Source organism: Protopterus annectens, chromosome 8.part0, assembly GCF_019279795.1.
Source record: "Protopterus annectens isolate FY-2018-M chromosome 8.part0, PAN1.0, whole genome shotgun sequence".
NCBI lineage: Eukaryota > Metazoa > Chordata > Ceratodontiformes > Protopteridae > Protopterus > Protopterus annectens.
In genome coordinates this window covers 1443103823-1443129030 of record NC_056741.1, presented here as the reverse complement: position 1 = coordinate 1443129030, position 25208 = coordinate 1443103823, and the positions used below count along the sequence as shown (strand labels likewise).

Below are 25208 nucleotides of genomic sequence, written 5' to 3'. Positions count from 1 at the left end.
GGATAAAAGTTGATAAAAAAATGTCATATTCATCAAGTATTTCATTGCTTGTTTTGTCCTTCAGTTTAGACAGTTCTGTTAAACCATTTCTTCTCAGTAACATTACTGTGTTTTCAGATGATTTATGCTTCTGTAATATCTGTGACGTTGTCAAATTCCTGCTTAATACCAGTCACTGCACCTTAAATGTTCACCCAAACAATGCCAAAAAAGATATGACAAAATGTGAGTGAAACGTCACACTTTGTAGCTCTGACTACTCATAATAGTAATGAATATATGGTATTGTTAATTAATTAATCATTTTTACATTATAGAGTCGCTCTTGAATCAAGCAACTGGGTAGAACTGGCTGAGTTAATGAATGCAAATTTTGATCTGAGGAGGTAAGTTAAAAATGATAATTGGTATGCTTCTGCATAATTTACAGAGAGAGAGATTGCATGAGACAGAGATGGTAATGAAGATTGTGGAAGAAACCTGTATAGTGCATACTGAGTTTAGTTTAATCGTAGTGCGTATTTCCGTTCTTTTCCTTTTCATTGTCAAGCTTATGGAAAATTGAATATCTAAATACAATTTGATGAGTCCTGGTCACTGGTGGATTTGTGAGGAATTTTTCACAATTCCAGTCAGCAGTTGCAAGGGCTGGGAGAATAACACTGTTTTTTAAGTTGCTGAAGATTATCAAAAAGTGTGAGTTCAAAGAAGGAGCTTGTTCTCTGTTTTCGCTGTCATACTGTTCCACATGCACATGAATGGAATCCAGAAAATCTGGACGGCTATAAGAGAAATTAAAAAAATGATTTACAGAAAGAATAGTGAAGTGATTACACAAATCTGCCAACATGTTGGAACATTTTACTAGTTTTTTTATTAAAGTTCAGATCCACTAGATATAAATTTTATTTTTTTTTATTCTGTGATGATGCTGGTGTTTTGTTCTGGTTAAGTGATTTGCTTAGTGTCTTAGTACATGGTTGGTTGTCGTAGTCCAACTCAGAGTTGCATACTGCACCATCCTCAAAAGGGACTGTTTGAAGGAAGAACACAAGTTAAGCCTCATTGCATGGCATTCTTGGACTTTTACAGATTTCCCATGGAAAATAATTATATCCAAATGCAGCAACTAAAGTAAGTACAGAACCCTAGAGAGCATTTCAATTTTATCAATCCACATAATAAGTAATGCCAGAAACATGCATTTTCCTGATTAAATATTAAGAACATTCTTTAAGAAGACCAATGTACAATACTTTTTCTCAAGTATTTATTTACAGAAGGAAAAATAGTAATATATGAAAGAGAAAACCCTGAGGGAAGTTCAATTGCAAGCTTGAAAGACTTCTTCAGAATCTGAAGCAATATTTTAAGCTTTTGACAAAAGCTCTTATTCTGGTTAATATAGGATTGGTTTTCTGTTCACTTATGGAATTTTGAGTTTTGTATGGAACAGTGCTTTTTAATTGCTCTTATTTAGAACAAGACATACCAGAAGTGCAAGCACAATTCTGGAAACAGAGGGAATAAAGTATATTATGGATATATGAGGTGGAGCCTTGAAAAGGCAAAGAAATACTGGAAGGTTATGTACATGTGTTTTATTGGTTAAAGCTAGGCCTTTGACTGCACAAGTCATGAAATATGTTGGGTCACACTGAGAAACATGGCTGTACCAGAGCAACTGATAATTGTCATGCGCAATCTTTACATTGGTCAAGAAGACTTCGGACAGAATAATGAGAAACCAAATGATTCAGAATGAATTGGTAAATGTGTATGACAAGGATGCATATTTTCCCCTTACACATTTAATGTGTGTGTGTGTGTGTGTATATATATGTGTGTGTGTCTATGTGTGTGTGTCTATGTGTGTGTGTCTATGTGTGCAGAATAAGTCATCAGAGAAGCAGAACTGTATGAAGAAAACTGAGATTTAAAAACTGAAGGAATAATTTTAAACATTTTCTATCCTAACTAAGAGAATATAGTTGGAAATATCTCTTTAGCAGTGTAAGTAACTGTCTCATAATGGGTTTGCACCTTAACTCGAAGAAGAGAAATATATTGACACCTGGTAAAATCAGTAAATGTATTCTTGATGGAACTGATATAATGAGAAAATTCTATTATATTATTAAATCTATATTGAGATCAGTAACATCTGGGCACAAAGATGGTTGTCGCCTCCCAGCTTTTATGTACATGGTTCTATTGAAATTAGCAGGCTAGTAAGAATTCAATAAGTCTACATAAAAAACAGGCCTTAGGAGATCTCCCTATAAGGTAAGGCTTAAAAATATGAAGATAAATTCAGTACTCACTTGCTGACTCTCTTACAAGTCACATCCACCTCCTAGAGTGACCCTGCTGGCAGTCACTGCTGCCCACAGAGTTTAACAAAGCAAATGGGGAAATGTAAGTAGGCTGTCAAGTCTTTCATTTGTGCCATATGTGTACTGATGTTTAAGGAAAATTTAGAGTCCCTGATCCACCTTACTGTTCTCTTTCAAATGTGGAAGGAAACTGGAATGCCCTGAGAAAACCCATGTGAACATAGGAAGGACATATAGATCCCACACAGGAGGCAACCCAGCCGAGAACCAAAATGGAGAATCTGTTGCTGTGAGGCAGCAATGCTACTTATTTTGTCACTGTGCCAACAAAACACTACTTTCTTATTAGAGGTGACTTGGTTTGGGCTTATAGAAGATCCCAGTACCCTGTTTTACAGTCCATAATGGTATTAGCTTTTCCTCTCATCGTACCAACACAAGAAATCATCTGACATAAGCTGTACATAGATTATTCAAAGTGAGAAAAAAACATACTCAGATCAGCATTACTAGGGTATAGAATTTATTACCATTATATACCAGAGTGGTAATGTTCTTGAGTCTTTTCAAAGGACAGATTAATGTGTTATATAGTAAAAAGTCTATATGATTAATTCAGCATGGAACAGGGTTTGCAGTGATCCCCAATGACCTCTTTAACCTTCTAGTTACATAGTAAGAAGTAGCGGTAGGCAGCTTCATGGTGCTTGGATTAGCAATCAGTAATGACATATGAACTCTTCAAGAAGAATTGTCATAAAAGATTTAAATAAGATCTTTAAGTGTAGAGATTTACCTTTGTGTATGAAGATTTGACTTATCAAAGCAGTGGTATTTTCAATAAAGTCATACTGATTTGACCATTTGCATGTGGAAAAGTTATTAAATGAACTAATGAAGGAAAGCTAGACCATTGGTTGATTAATGTTAAGTGGATAGTTCAGATGAACTGAGTTTGATATCCTAGAAACGTAGGATGGACTGTGATGTTTGCTAATCACAGCAAAGTGCAAAGATGTATCACTTTGGTGAAGCAATTAGAAATTCTCTCCAAAAAGTTCTGTTTTTACATTTAGAAGCAAAGGGTGACAGCTCACTGCTAAAATAAATATCAAATAGAGGGTGTAAGGTGTTGAAGAATTTGAATCAAAAGATTTTGGTCAGTTTTGAGCATAATTGTAGTGTGATATTGAAGATAGAAATAGATGAGACTGTGTAGAAGGGGATTGTTTGCTATTTAGATGTACTACAAATTCAAGAAGGTTTAGAAAAGTGATTGCTTAAATATTTTTATATTACTTGAGACATAAGAAGGATGTTTTTAAACATAGTTTTCCACTGCTGGAGGTATGAAGAACTAGTGTTAGAAAGAAACATATTCAGTTGTGTTCAAATCTGTCAGATTTTATGGCAGATTTAGAATGTACTGTGTAATGATTCTTGAGAAAAGAAAGTTGTCTAAAATTCTAATGTTATACAGCTATAAAAAAGTGCTCTGTATTATAATAAATTAGAAGACACAATGTTTTAATTACTACTGGTTGCAAAGAAAACTGTGACTCAGACTTGGAAAGCAAGACTAATTTCAACAGTTAGGGATATGATTCAAATAATGGATGACTTAGATTTTATGGAGACTTGTGTTGCAAAGAACAAAATCATGGTAAAGCAGGTACCAAAGTAATTGTTATTGTGGTTGCATTGGGATGTAATTGAAATTTAAGTTTTTTGAGGGTTCTGCATAGAAAAATTCATGCGAGAGCTATGTGGCAAGACAGTGGAGGATGTATAGGGATGTAATATAAATGTAAATTGCTGAATAATGAATATTTTGTGGATAGTATATGTAGCAGGGAGGTTGCTGTGGAGGGTATATAAGGATATAAAAAGAAATTTAATTTTTTTCAGGGTGTGAAGAAAATGAAAATGTCTTGCATGAGATTTGTGTATATCCTCAGATTAACTTGTATGCCATCATGTCTTAACTGTGAAAATGTAAATAAGTTTTTAAAATGTTGAGCATCTCCTTGCTTATACAAAATGTTTAAAGAATCTGTCAGTGTTTTGGTACATTTGTAATTGCACATGTTTATGAGGGAGATTCTAAAGTACAAACTGTTTGTAGAGAATCAGCTGAACAGTAGGTGATGTAATTAGAATGTTTCTGGTTGCTAGGTGTTTATTTGAACAGCTGATTGGCAGCAAAAAGAGTTTTTTCAAACAGCTGATTGTTATTTCTAAAATAAGACAGTTGAGACTGTTAAGCTGAGCAGTTTGTGAAGAGTTGCAGTCAGAAGATACCCGGACAAAGGACCCACCAAAAAACTGTAAGCCTCCCTTTGCTTGCTGTTATGTTTTAGATTAGATCAATGACATTATTCTCAAGTTAGATTAGGAAAGTTTAGTTATGTAGATAGAGTTGTTCTAAAATGTTGGACTTCTAGCCTACAATTTAATTATGCATTTCTGGTGATTGAATTCTGGTGTTTATTGAAAGTTATTAATTTACATTATTGTAATCATTTTGTTTATTATTAAATGTTTTCCATTATTTTACATTGTGGCTGGACAATCAGTATGTTCTTTAAAGATTAGAGGGTGTTTATACCTGTTTGAGAGTCCCCAGGTCACCTCGGATGTTGGCTGCTTCTGGTCATAGTTATCATTTATTTTGATATTTAATTTTTAGTACATGATTACCCTTTGAAAGGCATGTAGACCTGTCTGACTCTGATGGCAGCATTACCATTTATATTGCGGAGGGGACACAGCAGGAAATCTGTGTCAGGCTTTCCATGAGTGTTAGAGTGTGTGAGATTTCAGTTTATTTTGAGTGTGAGCGAGTCAGAGGTCTTAAACATTGCCCTGAAGTGTATGATAATGGATTTCATTTGAGGTGGACAAAGGTATATAGTCCAGTTCCAGGAAAATAAAGCATATTCCTGTTGTACTTATAAGGGAAATTGTGGAATTTTAGTCTTGTGTGCACTGTGCTCTGGTGTCTTATTATGATGCTCTTACACTGGAGTCAGTGGTGAAGATTGAGACTCCTTAATTACTGACCCCAGTTTTAAGTTGGGCCATCACATTAATTGGTGGCAGTCTGGTGGGATATTGACCAGACGTCACAGAGGGTTAGTTATATATTTCAAATCAACTGGACTGTAAGGTATTGGGAAGCTTCTACTACAGTTAAAAAGTGATTGCTTATCCTCTGTTTCAGAAGAGGCTGATTTAATTCTTTTTCCTTTTATGTTGCATGTTCCATACTAAGGAGTATTCATCAAGGGCCTAGTTGATAGAGTTGTCTGTTGTTTAAGTTAAATGTTAAATGCATGTTTTTTTTTCAAGTATGAGTAGAAAATAATGCATGTATATAAGTATCTGCGAAGATAAGCATTCAGCAGTTTTAAGTCTAATATGGATATAGGCACTTTCTTATTAGCTACATTTACAATGTGATTTTGATTTGCACACTGAGTGCAATGAAGACATCTTTTCAAAAAATGTTTTTGCTGGTTAATATAAGGAGAATATAACCCTCCCTTTCAGCTTTAAGTCTCAAAAAAAATGTGTGCTTTTTAGGGACGTAGGATGTATATGCACTGATGTAGTTACCAGCCCACATCTGAGGACGTTTTTAAAATGAAAACGTACTTGCATTTGGAGCGTTAGTGTGATTTCAGTGTTTCTTCCTGTGAAGCGAATGCTTGGATTAAACTATTTTTACAGCTGAAAAGCTTTGTTCCTTGGCATTTTTATCCTGTGGATTTCTGTGGACTACACTATTAAATCAACAACTACAAGGCTTGACTATGTTGTCCTGTCTGTAAGCTTCATTGTGTTTTCTTCCAGGGTCTTTTAGTTACTTTTTTGACCTGTTGGCAGTTTTTGGTGTTTAGCAGCATGACCTTTACATTTCATTTAGAAGAATTTTTCATGTTGGTAATTTTGTGCTCATGGCTTTGCCTAAAAAAGGGAATATGGGGGCGGCAAGAGCCTTGCCTGAAGCTGAGAGAAGACAGATGAAGGCCATCTCTGGCAAAGCATCGTAGTCTGTCATTCGTGTCCTCCCAGGCTGTCAGGTACTGGATCCCCATGGAATGACACCAGAAACTAAGCAAATTGTTAAAGTCAACCATTTTCTGTTTGTATTGAGGCATCATTCTGGGTGACAGTAGGATGCTGCTTAAGGCTAGGAACATACCTGCCTGGGACACATATTCAGCAAACTCAATCATGTCTCTCTTCCTGTAGTCCAGAGAGGTACATCTCAAGTCATTCACACCAGCATAGACTATGACAGAGCCATAATGGTACATGTTGTTGAGACTTGAGTGCATGCATGATATGGTGGATTCTAGCACCTGACAAGCAACTTGCTGTTTCTTTCTCCTTCTCTAACCTTGTGAGAGGCACATCTGTCTGTCTCATAATAGTCTCCTGTGACTAGTATGTTGGGTTTGTGGCTGGGCCTTAGAGGCTGTGAGACAAATTGTGTGATGCTTGGTGCTGTGGGTTGTGATGTGCATGTGTGTTTTTGCTTCAGAGGTCTCTTTTGTTTAGGTATGTTTTTGTTGAGAACCTCTGCATGTGTAGGAGTGTGTTGTACAGGTTTGGGTGGTGTTAGACGTGTGATGTTCATAGTGTTTGTGCAGGCAACCTTCTCAGTGCCAGATGTACTGACTAGTGACTGACACAGTAAGGATTCTAGGGTCTTAATATAATTGCATATCTCACATATTGTGTTCCTGGGTGGTAGAAGTAGAGGGTCCATGTACATAAAGTAGTTGCTACACTGCTCAGGATGCCCATCTCAACCAGACTAGCAGGAGAAACCATAGGAAATTGTCCGTCCATGGTTGTCAGAATCTGTAGAGAGGTCAGGGATAGTAGAGTAGGTACTATAAGAGGAGAGTATCTGTAGGTGTGAGTAGGGCTGGATAAAATCAGTACAGTAACTGCAAGTGTGGGCCTCACTTATACAGGAGTGCTGGTAAGGGAAAAAATGCAGTTGAGATACCTCGCAAAGCATTAAAACAACACAGCGGTGGTGTGCGACATGCAAACAAGCACATACCTGTGCAAATGTGGAGTTTAAATACCACAAAAATGAAATAAATAGAAACACTGGTATTGACCAATCAACCCTTGTCCCAGAGCTCTTAGCTCAACACCCTATGCCACACCAGTTCCAACAAGTTCACTTACTCCCACTAAGTGCAGGCAGGCCCAGGCCAACACAAGATGGCATAGCAGAAAACACAGGAGTCACACACACAAATCTGGTTACAGCAAAACCTGTAAACAGACTATGCTAAAGATATTTAAACTCTGTTTAGGATTATTTAACACACAAGAACAGATACACACTTAAATGTAACAGTAGCAAACAAGAGCAAACTGATTTAAACAATTTAACCAATTAACCAATAAAAAAGCTCAAACCTGAGCCCTGTTTCAGCAACCTTCAATCAGACGAATTCTAACTACACCCTGCTGCCACTAGGATGCAGGGGAACCCTCTTCAAAACAAGATGGCCTGGATCAGTGCTCAAGTTATGCAAAAAGAGCTAGATTCAGCAGGTCTGAATCTAGTCTATGCTACAGCAAACAAGGCACACCAGTTTCAGAAAGAAGCAGTTCAAATTAACAGGCACAATATGCCTTCAACCAGCAATTCCCAGCTCAGAAGGGCAGAATCTACCTTCTCCTTATATTTTACCGCTATTACTTTTGCGACTGTCTATTCTCGCCGAAAAGCAAGTTAAATCTGCTCTTTTGCCTGTTTTAAGCTTGTTTTTGCAATTTCATACCTGCACTTTTAAAGTTTGTCTTGTTGTTGAATTTAACTGTTGGGGCTGCTCACTCAAGTGTGCTAGCCTGTGTTAAGTATTTACTGTGCATTTTCTTCTGTTTGTCTTGTAAAAAAAAAAAAGAAAAAAAAAATTATCTTTGTTTCCCGCCTTTCCTGACCTGGAATAGTCCCTAATACAGGCATTGCTGTATTCTGGACTTTAGAATAGTTCCTGTGTTGCCCATTTCCTTACTTGGATAGTAGGAAGCTTCTTTGTTCACCAGTGGGAGTGGGGAGCTTTGAGCAGCCTATCTGTCCCTGGAGGAGTGATCGCAGCACAGAATCTTGTAGTTTATTGTCCATTTTGGGCTAATTTCTAGCTCTTTCAAGTCCCCTGTATAAAAACCTGCTTTGGCGTGGTTTTTCGCTTGTTCCGACTCAGCAATAGCTCCTCGTTGTCTTGCAGAGTGGTGCTAGCAGCAGAGAGACGAAAAAGAGTGACTGCTACCTGATTTAAGTATATTTTACTGCAATTACCTTTGCAACTGTCTATTCTCACCGAAAAGCGAGTTAAATCTGCTCTTTTGCCTGTTTTAAGCTTGTTTTTGCAATTTCATATCTGCACTTTTAAAGTTTGTCTTTTTGTTGAATTTAACTGTTAAGGCTGCTCACTCAAGTGCACTAGCCTGTGTTAAGTATTTACTGTGCATTTTCTGCTGTTTGTCTTGTAAAAAAAAAAAGAAAAACCAAAAAATTATCCTTGTTTCCCACCTTTCCTGACCTAGAATAGTCCCTAATACAGGCATTGCTGTATTCTGGACTTTAAAATAGTTCCTGTGTTGCCCATTTCCTTACTTGGATAGAAGGAAGCTTCTTTGTTCACCAGTGGGAGTGGGGAGCTTTGAGCAACCTATCTGTCCCTGGAGGAGTGATCTCAGCACAGAATCTTGTAGTTCATTGGCTGTTTTGGGCTACTTTCTAGCTCTTTCAAGTCCCCTGTATAAAAACCCGCTTTGGCGCGATTTTGTACGTAGCGCAGCATCGGGCAGCACCGCTTAATCGGGCTTAAACCATTCTCGGCTTCACAAAGTCTACTCTTCACCTTTTCCCTTAGATCTGGTCTCTCTCTCTCAAAGTAAGGACCCTATTTTCAATCTAAAGCCCTGCACTTGCTCATATAAGCAATTATATAAGTTAGCACTAATAAACTAAAAGCACTACATCCTCATATACTCCCTTGGAGTACTCAGCCCCTATTGGTCCTTTTTGATCAGTTATAAAGGAGTTACTTATACTATTCTAGCATGTCCAAAGGTCAGTTGCTGGTTTCCTCTCCAGTCCAGCTGGTAAATCTGGGAATCTTGAGGCAATGTTACAACTGCCTCATGTACACAGACAACCCTCTCCTCCTCCCAAGTACAAATATATGCGAGAGATGCAACCATATAGCCAAACTGGAGGCTAAGCTCTCTCAACTCAGTACTGGCGCAGTCAGGAGGAGAATATAACCACACACACCACAAATCCAGTCACACATAGACCTACTACAACAGCAAACCAAACACACAAACACACAAAAACATACTCGGAGGCTCTAAATATAAATCTGCCTAAGCAGCAGAGACCACCAAAGCAGACATCCAAGCAACCATTACCCCAAAACAAAACACGTGTAACACATACTTCACAAAGTCCTTAAGGCTAAACAACACACCTGATACACTTGTAATAGGTGACTGTTGTCAGACACACTGACGTCCCACTCACCAGGCTGAACAAGGAGAAGGTCACGGTGAGCTGCCTGTCGGGCGCCAGGATCCGCCACATAATACAAGCACTCAGGTCACTCCAAAGCAAGTACAAATATGACTCAGTCATTGTCCATGCTGGTGTGAATGACCTGAGACGTACCTCCCTGGACTACATGAAAAGAGACATAGAGGTGCTCTCTGATCATGTAGCCCAGGCAGGTATGACCCTGACCTTGAGTAGCATCTTACCCTCACCAAGAATGATGCCACAGTATAAAGACAAAATGATCAATTTTAACAATTGGCTAAAGTTTTGGTGTCATTCAAAGGGGATCCAGTGTCTGTCAGCCTGGGATGACATGCTCAACAAGCCACGTTGCTTCGCTAGGGACGGCTTGCACCTGTCACCCCTGTGCTTTCGGATACTGGCAAAGGCTCTTGCCACCCTCATAGTGCCTTTTTTAGGCAAGGTTCAAAAGACAAACCCACCTCCATAGACAACACAAAGAAAAAGAAACTAAGGGTAATGCTACTCAACGCCAGAAATCTAAACCTCAAAATGCAAGCACTCAAAGCTCTCTTCAGTCTGGAGAATACCGATGTCTGTGCAGTAACAGAGACCTGGTTCAAGGCTTCTGAGAACACCCCAGCACTACCAGGTTATACCTCATACCATGCTTTTCGGTCCCAAAACTCGGACCGAACCACAAAGGGAGGGGGAGTGTCCATATTCATCAAAGATACCCTCACCTCCAGGTTAGTGGCACTGCACGAAGCATCGGAGACCATCCATGTGCAACTAACAGTGGGCAAAACTGCCTTTCAGTTTGTAGCCTGCTACAGGCCACCCACCCAAACTCAGGAACCTCACTCGGCTTTCCTGAGAACACTGGAGGAGAATATGAAGGTCTCTCCAAACACCATTATATTGGGTGACTTCAACTACCCAAACATAGACTGGGAGCATTACTCAAGCCCCAACACCCTAGCACAAAGGTTCCTAGAATTTATAAACTCAAATGCTATGGAACAACTAGTCACCACTCCCACAAGAGGAGAAAACATATTGGACCTGATCATCACAAACATGGGACTCTATGCTCCACACCAGAAGTATACCCCTCATTGGTAAGATCGGACTATAAATTAATCTCGCTGGACATCCACATCCCAACCCCACCACCAGCCCAGACAACCACAGTGAAAAACTTCTCAAAAGCTAATTTCACACTTCTCAAAACCGAGGTCAAATCCTTCAAAGCCCCCGGGACAGTGGAAACTACGGCCCAAACTGCAGAATCCTTTATAAACGCATTCTATGGACACCTTCAGGAATGCATAGATCATGCAATCCCAAATAAAACCAAAACCCAATCCTCCAAAGGCAGGCATCCTGTCTGGTGGACCCCAGCCATAAATAAGCTATACAACAAAAGGAGGAAGCTGCTACATGATAGAGCAAAATCCCTAAAAGGGGAGGCATCTCTGATCAGTACTAGCAAAAAACTACAGTCCCTCATAAAATCATCCAAGGCCAGCTTCGAGAGAAAAATTGCACAGGACACTAAAGATAATCACAAGGCCTTCTTTAGTTATATTAGGAACCTGGGTGGCAACTCCCAGATATGTTCGGAGTTAGTCCAAAGTGACAAAAAATACACTAAACCCACAGACATTGCCAACATCCTGGCAGACAGGTTCAGTGCAAACTTCTCCCCCCCTTCCCCCCCAAAAGAGCAAATATCTATCCCAGCAGAGATTTGTCTCCCTGACATCTCAGATGCTCAGGTGAGAGCTGCCCTCTCCAAAGCAAAAAACACAGCATCAATGGGACCGGACAGTGTCCCGGGCTGCGTCCTACATGAGCTCCAAGAAGAACTAGAACCTCATATAAAGTTACCGTTCAATCTCAGCCTTTCTACAGGATATGTACCCAAGGAATGGCATACAGCAACAGTGGTCCCACTCCACAAAGGTGGTGCCTCAACGGACCCTGGAAACTATCGCCCCATAAGCCTGACTAGCCTGGTCTGCAAAGCTATGGAGCGGATCATCATGGAACTCATAAACAAAGACATTGGGGACCTACAGATGCTGGATCCTACCCAATTCGGCTTTGTTAAGGGCAGATCCTGCCTCTTGAACCTGGTCAATTTCTTTGAAACAGTCACCAAGGCCATAGATGAAGGGAAGGTAGTCCACACAGCCTACCTGGACCTTGCAAAAGCCTTCGACACAATACCCCACTCTGGCATCATAAATAAGCTCTCCAGCTTAAATATCAACCCCTATGTCATAAGATGGGTTGCAGACTGGCTCAAGGATAGAACCCACATGGTCAGAATTGCGGGAGCCATGTCAGACTCTAAACCATTTACAAGTGGTGTCCCACAAGGCTCAGTCATGGGACTTCTCTTGTTCGGTATATATTTTTCCGAGGTACAGGCTAACACGGGAGGACTATGGTTGACCAAGTTCGCAGATGACTGCAAACTGGGTGCCATAATCGACTCTCCAGCTGACACAAGCATCTTCCAAAAGGGTCTCACAGAGATGGATAACTGGTGCCAAAGCCATGGCCTAAAGCTAAACGCCAAAAAGTGTATAGTCATCCCCTTTGGGAAAAACAAAGTGCCCATAAATTACCACATAGGCGGTAATCCATTAAGTACGGAGGAAGTAATTAGGGACCTGGGGACCCAAGTTGATAGTAATCTCTCCTTTGACAACCACGTTGCCAAAGTGGTTAGAAAGACCTTCTATATAGCCCACCTTATCATGAAAGGATTCACATCTAGATCAAGGGAGGTCATTGTGCCCCTTTACTCATCCGGCCCATAATTGAATACAATGCCCCATTTGGGATGTACCTTACCCGACACCTGCAGCAACTGGAAAGACCCCAAAAGTACCTCACCAAGAGGATCAAGGGACTCAAACAGATGACCTATGCTGCTCGGTTAAAGAAACTCCAGCTCTACTCAGTTGCATACTGCCTACTTAGAGGCGATCTGTGCCTGACGTATAAAGCCATGTCCAACCCAGAATTAATGGACATGCTCCACCTCAAAAAATCCAAATCCCTTAGAGCTTCGCACTCGAGGGACTTGAACCTCAACACAGAAATTAATAGGACATGCTGGAGAGACAGATTTATAACCCAGAGGCTCCCAGCACTCTGGAATAGAATCCCAGTCCATGTCAGGCAGAGCCCCTCACTGACTCTCTTCAAGAGGAATCTTGACGAGTGGATGGGAGATCGTAGGTTTACCCCAGGGTTCACTTCTGTGTCACTACTAGACAGAGGCACAGTAAACTAACCTAAAAAGGGCACAGTAAACTCACTTAAAAGGGTGGTGAAAGCCAAACACACTCTGGCTAGGCTTGTAAATGCCCTAGGGCAGATAGCCTAGTATCAACCTATGAACAAGAGAGTAGTCCACATACCTTCTTAATGTAAAACATCTGGCGTGAACCCCAAGTGCTTAAACTAGAACTAAGACACTTCTAGAATAACAGGCAGTCTAAGCCTTCAACCAGCTATTCCCAACTTAGAAGGATGTAAGCTACCTCTCCTGCCACAAAAGTGTAGACCACAAACCTTCCTAATGTAAAACAACTGGCCTGAAGCCCAAGCGCTTAAGCCAAAAGGCTTAGAATAACAGTTACAGTTTATTCAGGCTGCTAAGAATCAGTGATAAATACAGCAGAATAAATACAACTGAATACTTCTAAGAATAAGCAGCAAAAGCAAAATAAAGTAGGAAGAAGCACAAATACAGTAAGCAGATAAATAAAGTGGATTTTTTTATTTATTTTTTTTTAGCTTAAGTGGGAAGGGAGGAAACAAGATAATTCAGGGGTGAGAAACTAAGGGGTGGGCCTTCCCAAATGATCTCTCTCTACTTGGTAGAATGAGCTGATAATATAGGAGTGGGAGGAGTCTCCAAAATGAGATTTATAGTAGGGTTGGGCAACTCAAAAGCCAGCAAATTTAAGACCTCAACAAAAACTGGGTGAGTGGGAAGGGAAAAATGCAGCCAGAAAGGAGCGATATTCAGAGCAAGCAGGCCACACCAACACTTCAGGTAAATACAGATATTTCTAAATAAAAGAACAATGTTGTTTCTCCGCTTCCCCCACTAATTAACGGATGCTGTTCACAGTTTGCAAAGGAATTCTTTGGTAACTTTTTTTAACTGACTCTAGCCTAGAACTCTTAAAACTCCAACAGAACAGAAAACTTAAAACAAAACACATGCAATACTAGAATAAGGTATAATCAATGAAGACCTTCAAATCAAAATCTTCTTGTACTGATAGGATACTCACATAGACCAGTCATTATTAAGCGAGGTCTGTTAACCATTATACATTAATTTCCGTTTAGTTCACAGAAGTCTTGAAACTGATTCTTTGTCTTCATATTACTACTAGTGGAAGGATATATGGTATTGTTAACTATTAAATCTGGGCCTGAATGCACTCTGTCATTTGTAAGACCGGACGGATCTCTGGCCCTAACATCATTGACAACTTTTGCTGTAAGGTAGTGGACATATTTCGGAAGGCCTTCCACTGATGGGTACTGCGTAACCTTACATTATTTTGGCAGCCATTATGTTTATATTAACTTGCTGGGATAGGATGGTGTTTTGACTGAGAAGGAATTCATTCTGTTTGGTTCCTACTTCTTTTTCACAAATGTCTGACATACTTGAGACTGTCCAGTTCTTGACCCTTATTTTAGAGGTTGATTCAAGTTGATATACTGCTGTTCACTGCACATTTGGCGGGTTTCTATGGCATTTATAACATCTACCCTTGCCTCAGTGAGCTTTTGAAGGATTCCTATGTAATTTTTAACATCTAGCAGTGTCATTGGGACAACAGGTAGCACACTCACCTCTTGTGCATAAGGCTGCAGGTTCTATTCCCACACCAAGCGGATCAGTTGCTGACACTGCAGTGCAGCATAAGGAGGAGTGCTGCACTCCTGAGTGTGTTGCCCTTTGGATGAAATGTTAAACCGAGGTCCCATCTGCTTGAGTTGGTGGTAACTCTGGTGGATGTAAAAGATCCCATGACACCTATTGAAAAGAGTAGGGGTCCTTTATTTAACTCAACATAAAAAAACATTATTTACATGTTTATATATTTACAAAATGTACATATTTACTGGCACACAAACACACATACGTGCGCACACACACAATGTGTGTGTGTTTTATATATATATATATATATATATATATATATATATATATATATGTATGTATAATATATAGGACACACACTGTTCTATGTTTTTATTTATCCTTTTTCATGTAAAATCATAATTGTTTTTCTTCCATAATTGACCTCCACTCCTTTTTCCACAACCATAATCTAATTTTTCGCAAGATATCTGCCAAAATCCATTTCCCATTAAACAAAATTGTATTCCGCCTTTCACTTCAATTAACCCATGTTACTTAAATTCTTATCTACCCTTCTCACATATTCTTTCTTCTTCTTCTAATACCCATACATAGTCATATTCAGTTATATTGTTTGTGTACTTAATATTCTTAAAAAAAATATTTCTTCACACTTTTTCCAAAGTTCCACTACACTTTTACATTTCAAAAAAAAAAAGCAACATGGTCTGTTGTCTTTACTTCCCTTCAAAATAAGCAAACTATTTCAACTCTCCTTTAACTGGTAACTTGTTTATTTCCACTCTCCACAGGAAATCTTGACACACCATTATCTTGGTACCACTGTTTCTTTATTTTTATGGCTTTAATCACTTCGGGTAAATTTTCACATAGATTTAAATAATAATAGTGTTTCATCACATTATTATACCACATCCTTCTATCTTTTTCTAGATCATCAATTTTTATTTTCCATGATAGTATTTTCCTTGATGTTTTTTACTTTTTTCATTTAGATACATATTCTTTTTTCACTTTTTCTTTTTCTCATCATCTGCCAGAACATTTTGTACTTGTATTTAAACATTCTCACTATTACTTTCTCATTCTCTTCCTTTACTCACTTTAATACTCAATACAAGTTTAAAGAAGCAAAATTAACACTTGGATTTACCCTGGGATTCAGTCCGCTTAGGCTTCACGCGAAGTTTGCACAGAGTTTACACTTGCGTGAGGTGATGAGCCGTGAGCAGCAGTACTCATTGCATATTCATGCTGTCCACCATGTTTAAATGTAAAGTGCGGTTTTGTGGCTGTTAACAGTGTTGCCGACCAGGAAACCATGTAAGCCAACACGCATAGCAATCCTGTTTAAGTCAGTGCACAGAAGGTCCACGCTTGTGAGCAGAATGCCACAATGATCACCAGGGCTTAAGAGGTAATAGATTTCATAGCTCTCAATCTCTTAGTGCAAGACATCTGGACAAAGCCCAACATAATGGGGGGGGGGACGACAATGACACAGACAAAAGGGACAAATTTGCCATGTGTTCTCTTTATAAATGTGCTAGAATAACAAGGGGTTTGTGTTGAGCTACATTTTCTGAAGGATTTGAATTCTGAAACTCAAATGTATGTTATTAATGAATCATATCAGTCCTGAGTTCATCCCAGTAATGTGGCAGTAAACCACTTATTTGATAAGGAACACACCAAAAGATATGTAAGGCAAAAATCTGGGCATTCTATGAAAATCTGGACAGTTGAGCAATATGATAGTTATGTATATGGTCCAAACACAGTACAGGACAGTGTATACAGTGCAAAGTATTGTGAAATCCCATTCCTGGCATTCTTTACTAAAGTTGTGTAAATAATCTGTAAGGGTACCTTGACTGCCATGTAAAATAAATACTCAGGGGAAGTGTGTGTATTGAATAGGGACACACAGATGAATGGTAGGAATGAACACAGGGAAAGAGGACAGGTGAAATAGCCTAATGTACAGAAAATGTGGGCATGTCAATGGAAGACAGTTGTAGCAGAAACACCAATCACATATTAGTATGGAACAGTAAGGAGTGCACAGTGAAAATGTGTATTATGTGACTGTCACACAAGGTGATATAACAAGGGGGAAAATGTGTGGGATAAGCATCCTTACATGAACAATACAGAGGACATATATCAGGGATCTGACATACAATTGGAGTAGGGTGCATATTGTGAAGCTGTGCAAACTGATTTGCCTGAATACGAGTGCAATCTCAGCAGAGGTCTCCAGCAAGTGGGAAGCAGGTAAAGGCTCATGGACAACATTAAAAGAAGCAGGCACAGTCATGAACAATATCAGAATAATACTGCCAGTAATCCCATGTCTCTGACATAACATATGTGATTTAGAGTGATCAGAGATGATTCTGCAGAAACACACTTGTATAACTATTATGACATGTTCACACTCTATGATGGTAATCACACACCCTGTCTTGGCACCATAACGTGCTGGAGGTGTTAGGAGGGACACTGCTATACCTGTATGCGACATTATGACCAGTACAGGCTAGTTGACTGGTGTGCATGGCTATTTTTATGGCTCAATCCATACTGTCATGAATATTACCCATGCCATTGTTGCAAACAGCTATGTATGTACTGTGTGCATCACCAGAAGAGGTAGCACACATGCATCTGGTGTAACAACTTGATGGGGGTTCTGCATCATCAGACAATGTTTATGCCACAAAAAGAACACGTAGGTATGGCCACTAAGATGTGTGACAGCTCACTGTGACAAAGGTGGTACACCTCATTTACACATTACTGGAAGATGTGTACAGAGGTACATGGGTGCATTGTACTCAGGTATTTGAGTGACAAAGCCTGTGAACTATTGAGGTATTATGGCCTATGATGTGGATGTCCTTCGCATACTCAGTAGTTGTGTTACATACAAGGGACTAGTGAATGTTCCATTTGTCATCTACCCCAGGACTCAGATCACATACCTATTCGCCTTATTATAGGGTGTGATGTGTACATTATACTTGGGTTGTGTGTTTGTTTTCCTGATGTATCAAATCCCCCCATGTTTTTCTGTCATTTCAAGTGTTGTCATGGCTGTGGCATCAATCTTTGGTGTGTTGATACTGTCTGTATTATACTAATATCACATTTGGAGTCAATGACTTCCCACAATCTGTAGTCCTTCAGACAGCTGTTTGGACACAGGATGTGTACATCATCTGTGATTTTTGTCACTTAACAAATGGACAGGAAAGGGCCTAGCAGATAGCCCTGATGTACGGACCTGATCACTGGACCTGAGCTATAGGTCACTTCACACATTTCAACATATTTAGATGCCACGTATGTGATACAGTGGTCTACTCACTTGATGATATAGGTGTATATGGCCACATCTTACAGTGTTGTGTGAGTACCTCAGTGTGGATTTGTGTCAAATGCCTTGGGCTTGTCGAATTCAAATGGATGATAGTGTTGGTATCATGCATGCCCTTGATGATCTCTTTGAGGATATCTGACAGATAGAAAGGACATGATGTTGCATTAACAACTCACAAAAGTCTGCTGCACATAGCCAGGATATCACTAGTATCCATTTAGAAAAGGTCCATGATGACATGTTGGTCTAGCTCACAGATGAGGAGAGTCAGGATGTGTCTATACATACATGCGAGTGCTGTCCCCCACCAATGCAGATGGATACCTATTGATGTATACCCTTCTACAGGAGCATAGTCTGTATGGAGTCTGTGTTGAAGTGTGTATTCAACCATGTCAGGAAAGTGTATGTGATTGGGTCACATGATAGGTGATCTTTGATGTTGTCAAAGCCCATTGATTCTGTGTGATAGGCCTGGATGAAGGTTAGACAGTGCATACTGTCTATCATCAACTGGCCTTCGGTTTGAACAGAATCCCCCATGCAGGTATCATTGAAAAGTCTCCCAGGTGGAGATTAAACCTTACATCACAAGTTGGGTAACAGAACACATACTGTGAAAGTTGGTGAGTCAACCTGTACCAGTTGAGCTGTCACCATTGGCAAACCCCAGGGATCTGTGATTGGCCCTTTGCTGTTTGGAATCTATTTCTCGACAGTTCAGGCTAAAGTATATGGCCTTTGGCTTACCGCGTTTGCTGATTCTTGCATACTGGGTGCAATCATTGAGTCCACCTATGATGATAACATACTACAAGACCAGCTAACACAGACAGATGATTGGTGAGAAAGCCACACGGTCTACAAATACATGCAAAAATGTGTATTTATTTTGTCCTTCTATAAAGTGGCATTCCCTGATAATTACAGCATTGACAGCAGTCCCGCTATGCAGAAACCCATTGATGCAAGCACTGGGAACACACATACTTAGCAATCTGAACTTCGACCACAAAGTGTCCACACTGGTATTGAAAGCCTATGTTGTGCACATCCTAAGTCACATCATCATGTTCAGGCCTCAGGATTATATTACAGCACTGCACTTGAACCTCATCAGAACACTAAAATAGAGTATAATACTCTCTTTTGCTTGTACCTCACCAGACACATGCAGCAGCTGGAGAGACCACAGGGGTTACTCACCAAGAAAACACAATGCCTACAAACCATGCATGATGTATGTGGATAAACTGAAATCCATGTCACTGCAATTGGTATCGCATAGGATGAGGTGACTTCTGCCTGGCCTCCAGGACAGTCTCTAACCTGCCTTAGTGGGAATAGCGCACATTCACAAATCAGAAATAGCTGATGACATCAGCAGTGTCTGATGAGGAGAATATGGGAATAGCATTGTCCCACATGCTGGTGTAAAAGGCTGTTCTCACTGTACACACACACACACACACACACACACACACACACACACCTGTTAACTGCAGTGAGAATAGAACCCCTATCTGTCTAAGTACACAGACTACAGAACTCTGTATTTAAGGCACAGTCTGTTTTGGAATGTCTCAGACAACACTTTATAGCTGATGATATCAGCATTGTCTGGTGAGGAGAATATGTCAATAACAGTGTCCCACATGCTGGTGTAAAAGGATATCTGTAATATCCAGCAAGTGCCCCCCCCCACACACACACCCCAGTTGACTGCAGTGAGAATAGTACCCCTGCCTAAGTACACAGACTACAGAACTCTGTATTTAAGGCAAGTGCCACAACTAAAGAATGACTTGGGGTGTCTCTGACAACACTGTAACAGATGACAGCAGTGTCTGTTGAGGAGAATATGACAATAACAATGTCCCACATGCTGGTGTAAAAGGCTCTCTGTAATGTCAGTCAAGTGCACGCACACACACACACACACACACACACACACACACACACACACACACACACACACACACACACACACACACACCCCAGTTGACTGTAGTGAGAATAGTACTCCTACCTTAGTACACAGACTACAGAACTCTGTATTTAAGGCAAGTTCCACAACTAAAGACTGACTTGGAGTGTCTCTGACAACACTTTATAACTGATTACATCAGCAGTGTCTGGTGAGGAGAATATGACAATAACTGTATCCCACATGCTGGTGTAAAAGGCTCTCTGTAATGTCAGTCAAGTGCACAGACACACACACACACACACACACACACACACACACACACACACACACACACACACACACACACACACGCGCGCGCGTGCTTGCAGCCACCCACCACCCACCCATTGACTACAGTGAGAACAGAACCCCTTACCTAAGTACACAGACTACAGTACTCAGTACTTTTACGCAAGTACCATGACCCAAGTCTGATTTTTACAAGGCTACAGGACAAATTATAGTGCATGACATCAGTATTGGATGTAGGAGAGAAAATGATGGTAGGCCTGTATAAGTTCATAGCTTTGTAGGTTACTAGGCTAATGGCCATATGGCCTTTACAAGCCTAGCTGTGTTGAAACCCAAGTACCCTTATTGAGCATAGTTTGATGTTCATTGTTAGCAGAGTGATTTTGTGATTAGCACCGAATGGCCCTGTCCATGAGGGACATAGGTGCCACCCCTGGGGTGAATTTATAATCACCCATCCAGTTGTCAAATTTGCACTTGAATAGAGTCATTAAGGAGCACTGCATATGCAGTGGGAGCCTAATACACAGGAGTGTTAATCACTGGGAGAGATATCTGTTTCTCCAGCATATTCTGTTTATGTCACAGGTTAGGTTCAGATCCCTGGAACAAGTTATTATTGTCCCATTTGATTTCCAGATGTCTAGAATTTACATTAGGGCAGGGTCCCAGACTGCTCTGTAGGCTCATCACTTAGGGTCATCATGGAGGCACAGGTACATTCCAATAGGTGCTCCAGAGAAATGCCTTGGTTTGCACATGTGGCACAGGCTGACATGCATGACTGCTTCCACCATGTTGCCGATTCAGTGGACTGGATGAGTGATACATTGGAATGAGAGGTGTCTGTAATGGAACATCTGCTGGGAGAGGAATGGCATTCTCATGGGTGTAGGTTAGCCACTTCATCTGTTGCTATCCGACATGGCCATGCCTGATCACGCTTCCATAGTGGCAGTACTTTCACTGCTCCATCAGTTGGTAAACTGTCCACACCCTCACGTGGCAGGCCATGGGATTATGGTCCTGGGCATCCTCGTGATGGGAGCTCATCCAGCAGACATCAGTCACATTCAGGTAGTAGCAGTGCATCTGAACATGGGCATGGATATGCCCATGTAACTCCTGGCAGAGCCAGTTCTCGTGGTCAGGGATGACAACTATGAACTGCCACCTCTACCATGCACGGCTCACACATGTCCAACATACCAAGATGTAGAGCTAGTATTGAGATTGGCTGTGTTCATGCAAACACTCACACACTAGTTTCACCTGGAGAATCTCTACAGATACACACACACTCACACACACCAGTTAACATGGTTCAGCCGTACAGCTTAAAACTCATTTTGTCTCACTGGCCATTTGTTAGTTTATCCGAATGTCTGCCTGATTCTCTTTCTTACTCACCCACATTCACTGACCTTTTGTGCCATCCTAGCTCTCCTGCCCTCCACACAACACCCTGTGCAAGTGATGATGGCTGTGTCATATCCATGTTTTACATCTTTTGGATTCAGGGATATATAAGCTTTCTATCTGATGCTCAGGATGCTTAGCTGACTTAGTGTTTAGTATATCTGCATTTGTGATGTTGAACTGGTAATTGTACCTGTGACTTATATTGGTCTTAGAAAGTTAGACAGTTGATAGCATCCAAATTTCCCAACTTTATTGTGAATGATCTTGTGAGGGTTGTGAAGTCTGAAACTGTAACGTGTCGCATTACTTTCTAAAATCTCTCTTTAATGATTTTCCAGTACAAATGTATGGTGCTAAACTGAGGGCATGCAGTGACCATCTCTACTTTTGAGAGGTATGACTGTGTGAATCTTTGATGCCTGAGGCCTACTACTTAATAATGGACACATGTAAGCCAAATAGGTCTCTGCTGTTGCACGTTAAGGTCATTTTCCCACCTTTTACTTGTTTACACTACCAAGTAATGAAATGCAAGGATATTCCACTCATTCATATAATTAGACAATACACTCCAGCTTCAATACTTACCTTGTAAATCCAGCAGTTTTAGTTCAGGGCTGACTGTCTAATGCAAGCAATACACAGCTAATGCATGAGGAGGTAAAGGTTGTGAACGTTGCCTGGCATCAATGTTGCTATATATATGTGTGTGTAGGAGGAATGCTTTTAGGCCTGTAGGTAGTGAGTGAGTGTGCTATGCATGGTCTCTTAGCCAATGCAAGGGCATATTGTGCATGCCTATGTCTGACTACACCCACAGAAGCTGCTGGTTCCACCTCTGACTCCTCATCTGCGTGTGGCCATGGTGACCTTGGCATTGGTGGTGGGATTTATGGTCCTTCCCCTTATTGATCCTGAGGATGATTTTGTATAGCCTTGCACATACTGTGAATATTTCAGTACATGTCCTTGGATAGTGCTGCACTGGAACCATGACTTCAGCATCCCAAACATATGCTCTATGATATTTCTGGTTTGAGCTTGTGCCTCATTATGATATTCTTCAGTGGCTGTGTGTGCATTTCTGATGGGTGTAATCAGTCATGCTTCTAGTGCATAACATGCATCCCCTAGTAAATGACCCTGTGGGATATCCCCCTAGCAAACATCTGATACACTTTGGATGTGTGCCAGATATGTGAGTTGTGGTAACTGCCAGGGTTGCCATCACACAGGTTCAAGATGATTCCCTTGGTATTACACATGACTTGGCAGTTAATAGAATGGAAGCCCTTTCTGTTTATGTAGCATCTTCTTTGTTCCCTGGGTCTTGCCTTAATTTCTATATGTGTGAAATCTATGACACTCAGTACTTCAGGGTAGTATGCTACACTTTAGAACTCTTGCATATTTCTGGCCCTATCCCCATGAGTAAGGGAAAAATATATGTGATCACTGACACATTGGAGCATAACATTCAGGAATTGATGGAGGATCCTGGATACTGATGCCTGTGACACCCCCCCCCCCCAGCATGTCCCCTGTCGATGTATGAAAGGTCCCTTTGTCTCCACTGGGATGGGTTCCCCTCGGTTTGCCCTGGGTCTTAGTTGAGAACAACAGAGGTTGCAGAGTTCCTGTAGTGCGTGTCTATCCACCATGTAGCGCTCTACAATTTCCACAACATGTTGGTTATGATAAGTTAAATGGGATATGAAAACTCTAATTCTTCTTAGTCTTGGTCTGTTAGCAGCAGCAGTTGCACAGACTTCAACCTGTTGCACATACACATGAATTAAATAATAGCAGCCCCTAACATTCTTTCTGTGTAGACTCTTTCAGTGGTTGTATTCCAATAGGTTTTGGAATTCACAGGGAAAACCAGCACTGAGTCCACACAGTTCCTTGAAAGCTTGTTGAATAGCCCCTCCGTCTTGGAGGGGTTGATTAGCATACAACTCAGCTGCTTATGCTATAATTAGCATGCCACAGTGTTTACCTTTTTTGTGGGGCACAGAGCGGTGCTTACTGAATCTAAAACCTTGTGCTAGCATGTATGCGTTGCACATTGTGTAAATGGACCATGTCAGTTTTATTGAATCTGGATGATAATATCATTTATAATTTCTCACACAACCAATAACAATTCTTTTTTTCTAAATATTTTTATTAAGAAACCCAATAATTCTTGATATTCCCCACACCATGTATAATTTCTTCCATAATATATCTTAGTCTTCTTTCCATTCTCCTCTGTATTATTCTCATAAAAAAAATTATAGTCTGTGTTATTTATTGTGATGGGTCTCCATTTTTTTACTCCTTTCTTCTCATCTTTCTTCCGTATAAATTTCAATATCCCAATACATGACTATAAACGAACCCTTCCTTCAACCATTCATTCAGTACATTTATAAAATACTCTCTTTGCCAATCCATTAATTTCTTGTACATTCCATACCCTATATCATCTGGGCCTAATACTGAGTCACAATTCACTAACACCAATTTCTTTTAAAATCCTTCCTTAACTCTTTCTGGAAATTTTTACTCTCCATTCTGTTTTCTTTTCCTTCTTTTTACTTGTATACTCTTACACGTTTTCCACATGCTGTACTACAATACTCATAATTTTCTTTTGTGTTCTGTTTACATCTCCTTTTACATTTTTCATTTCCCTCATTATACTAACATCCTCCTTTACTGTTTTACTCAAATATGTAAATACCTTTTCCCTTGTAAATAATCTTTCTGCCTAAAGAATAATGCCTTAATTTTTTCTCTGTTCCTTTTGTATATATAGATATATTTCTTTGTACATATCATAATACTCTCTTGTATTATTCTCTAAATTCTCTCACACTTTTCAGTACATTTTCCCATACTTCACTTTCTCTTCCTTCTTACATCAGCCTGCCACTGAAAAAAAAAAACTTTATATGTTTCTTTTTAAATTCAGTCCACCATTCAGAATACTTTTTATAGACGTCTCTCATGGTTATGTGATCCTTTCATAACCACAATGCTTCCCACTCTCCAAGTTCATCCTTACATTTCTTATTTATTCTTTCTGTTCCCTTTCCTATTTTGTCTACTCCCTTTCTTCCATCATCTCCATCTATATTGGCTAAATGGTCTGAAAAGCTCACCACAAGTGTATCACGATTTGCTACCCCAAACCTTCCTATAATACAAAATAATCAATTTCAGATGCAAGTTCCCCCTTCTATAAGTCTATTAACGTTTGTTCCACACAGCTAATTTACCACATTTCATCACTTTTATTTACATTTTTCCCGTATTTTTTTAAATGTTCTCCTTAAATCACAAATAAAGCCTCTGCATTTGTAATTTTT

The 25208-nt window shown here is 40.1% G+C and overlaps 1 protein-coding gene across 1 annotated transcript in view; it reads left to right on the top strand.

Moving 5' to 3' along the window:
- The first annotated feature begins 323 nt into the window (after positions 1–323).
- LOC122809493 (probable glucuronokinase 2) overlaps positions 324–25208 on the top strand; it is an 80018-nt gene continuing 55133 nt past the window's right edge. Inside the window, exon 1 of the mRNA XM_044081040.1 lies at positions 324–386. Within this exon, the coding sequence (XP_043936975.1) occupies positions 361–386 (26 nt within the window). The 5' untranslated portion in view covers positions 324–360. The remainder of the gene's footprint in view (positions 387–25208) is intronic.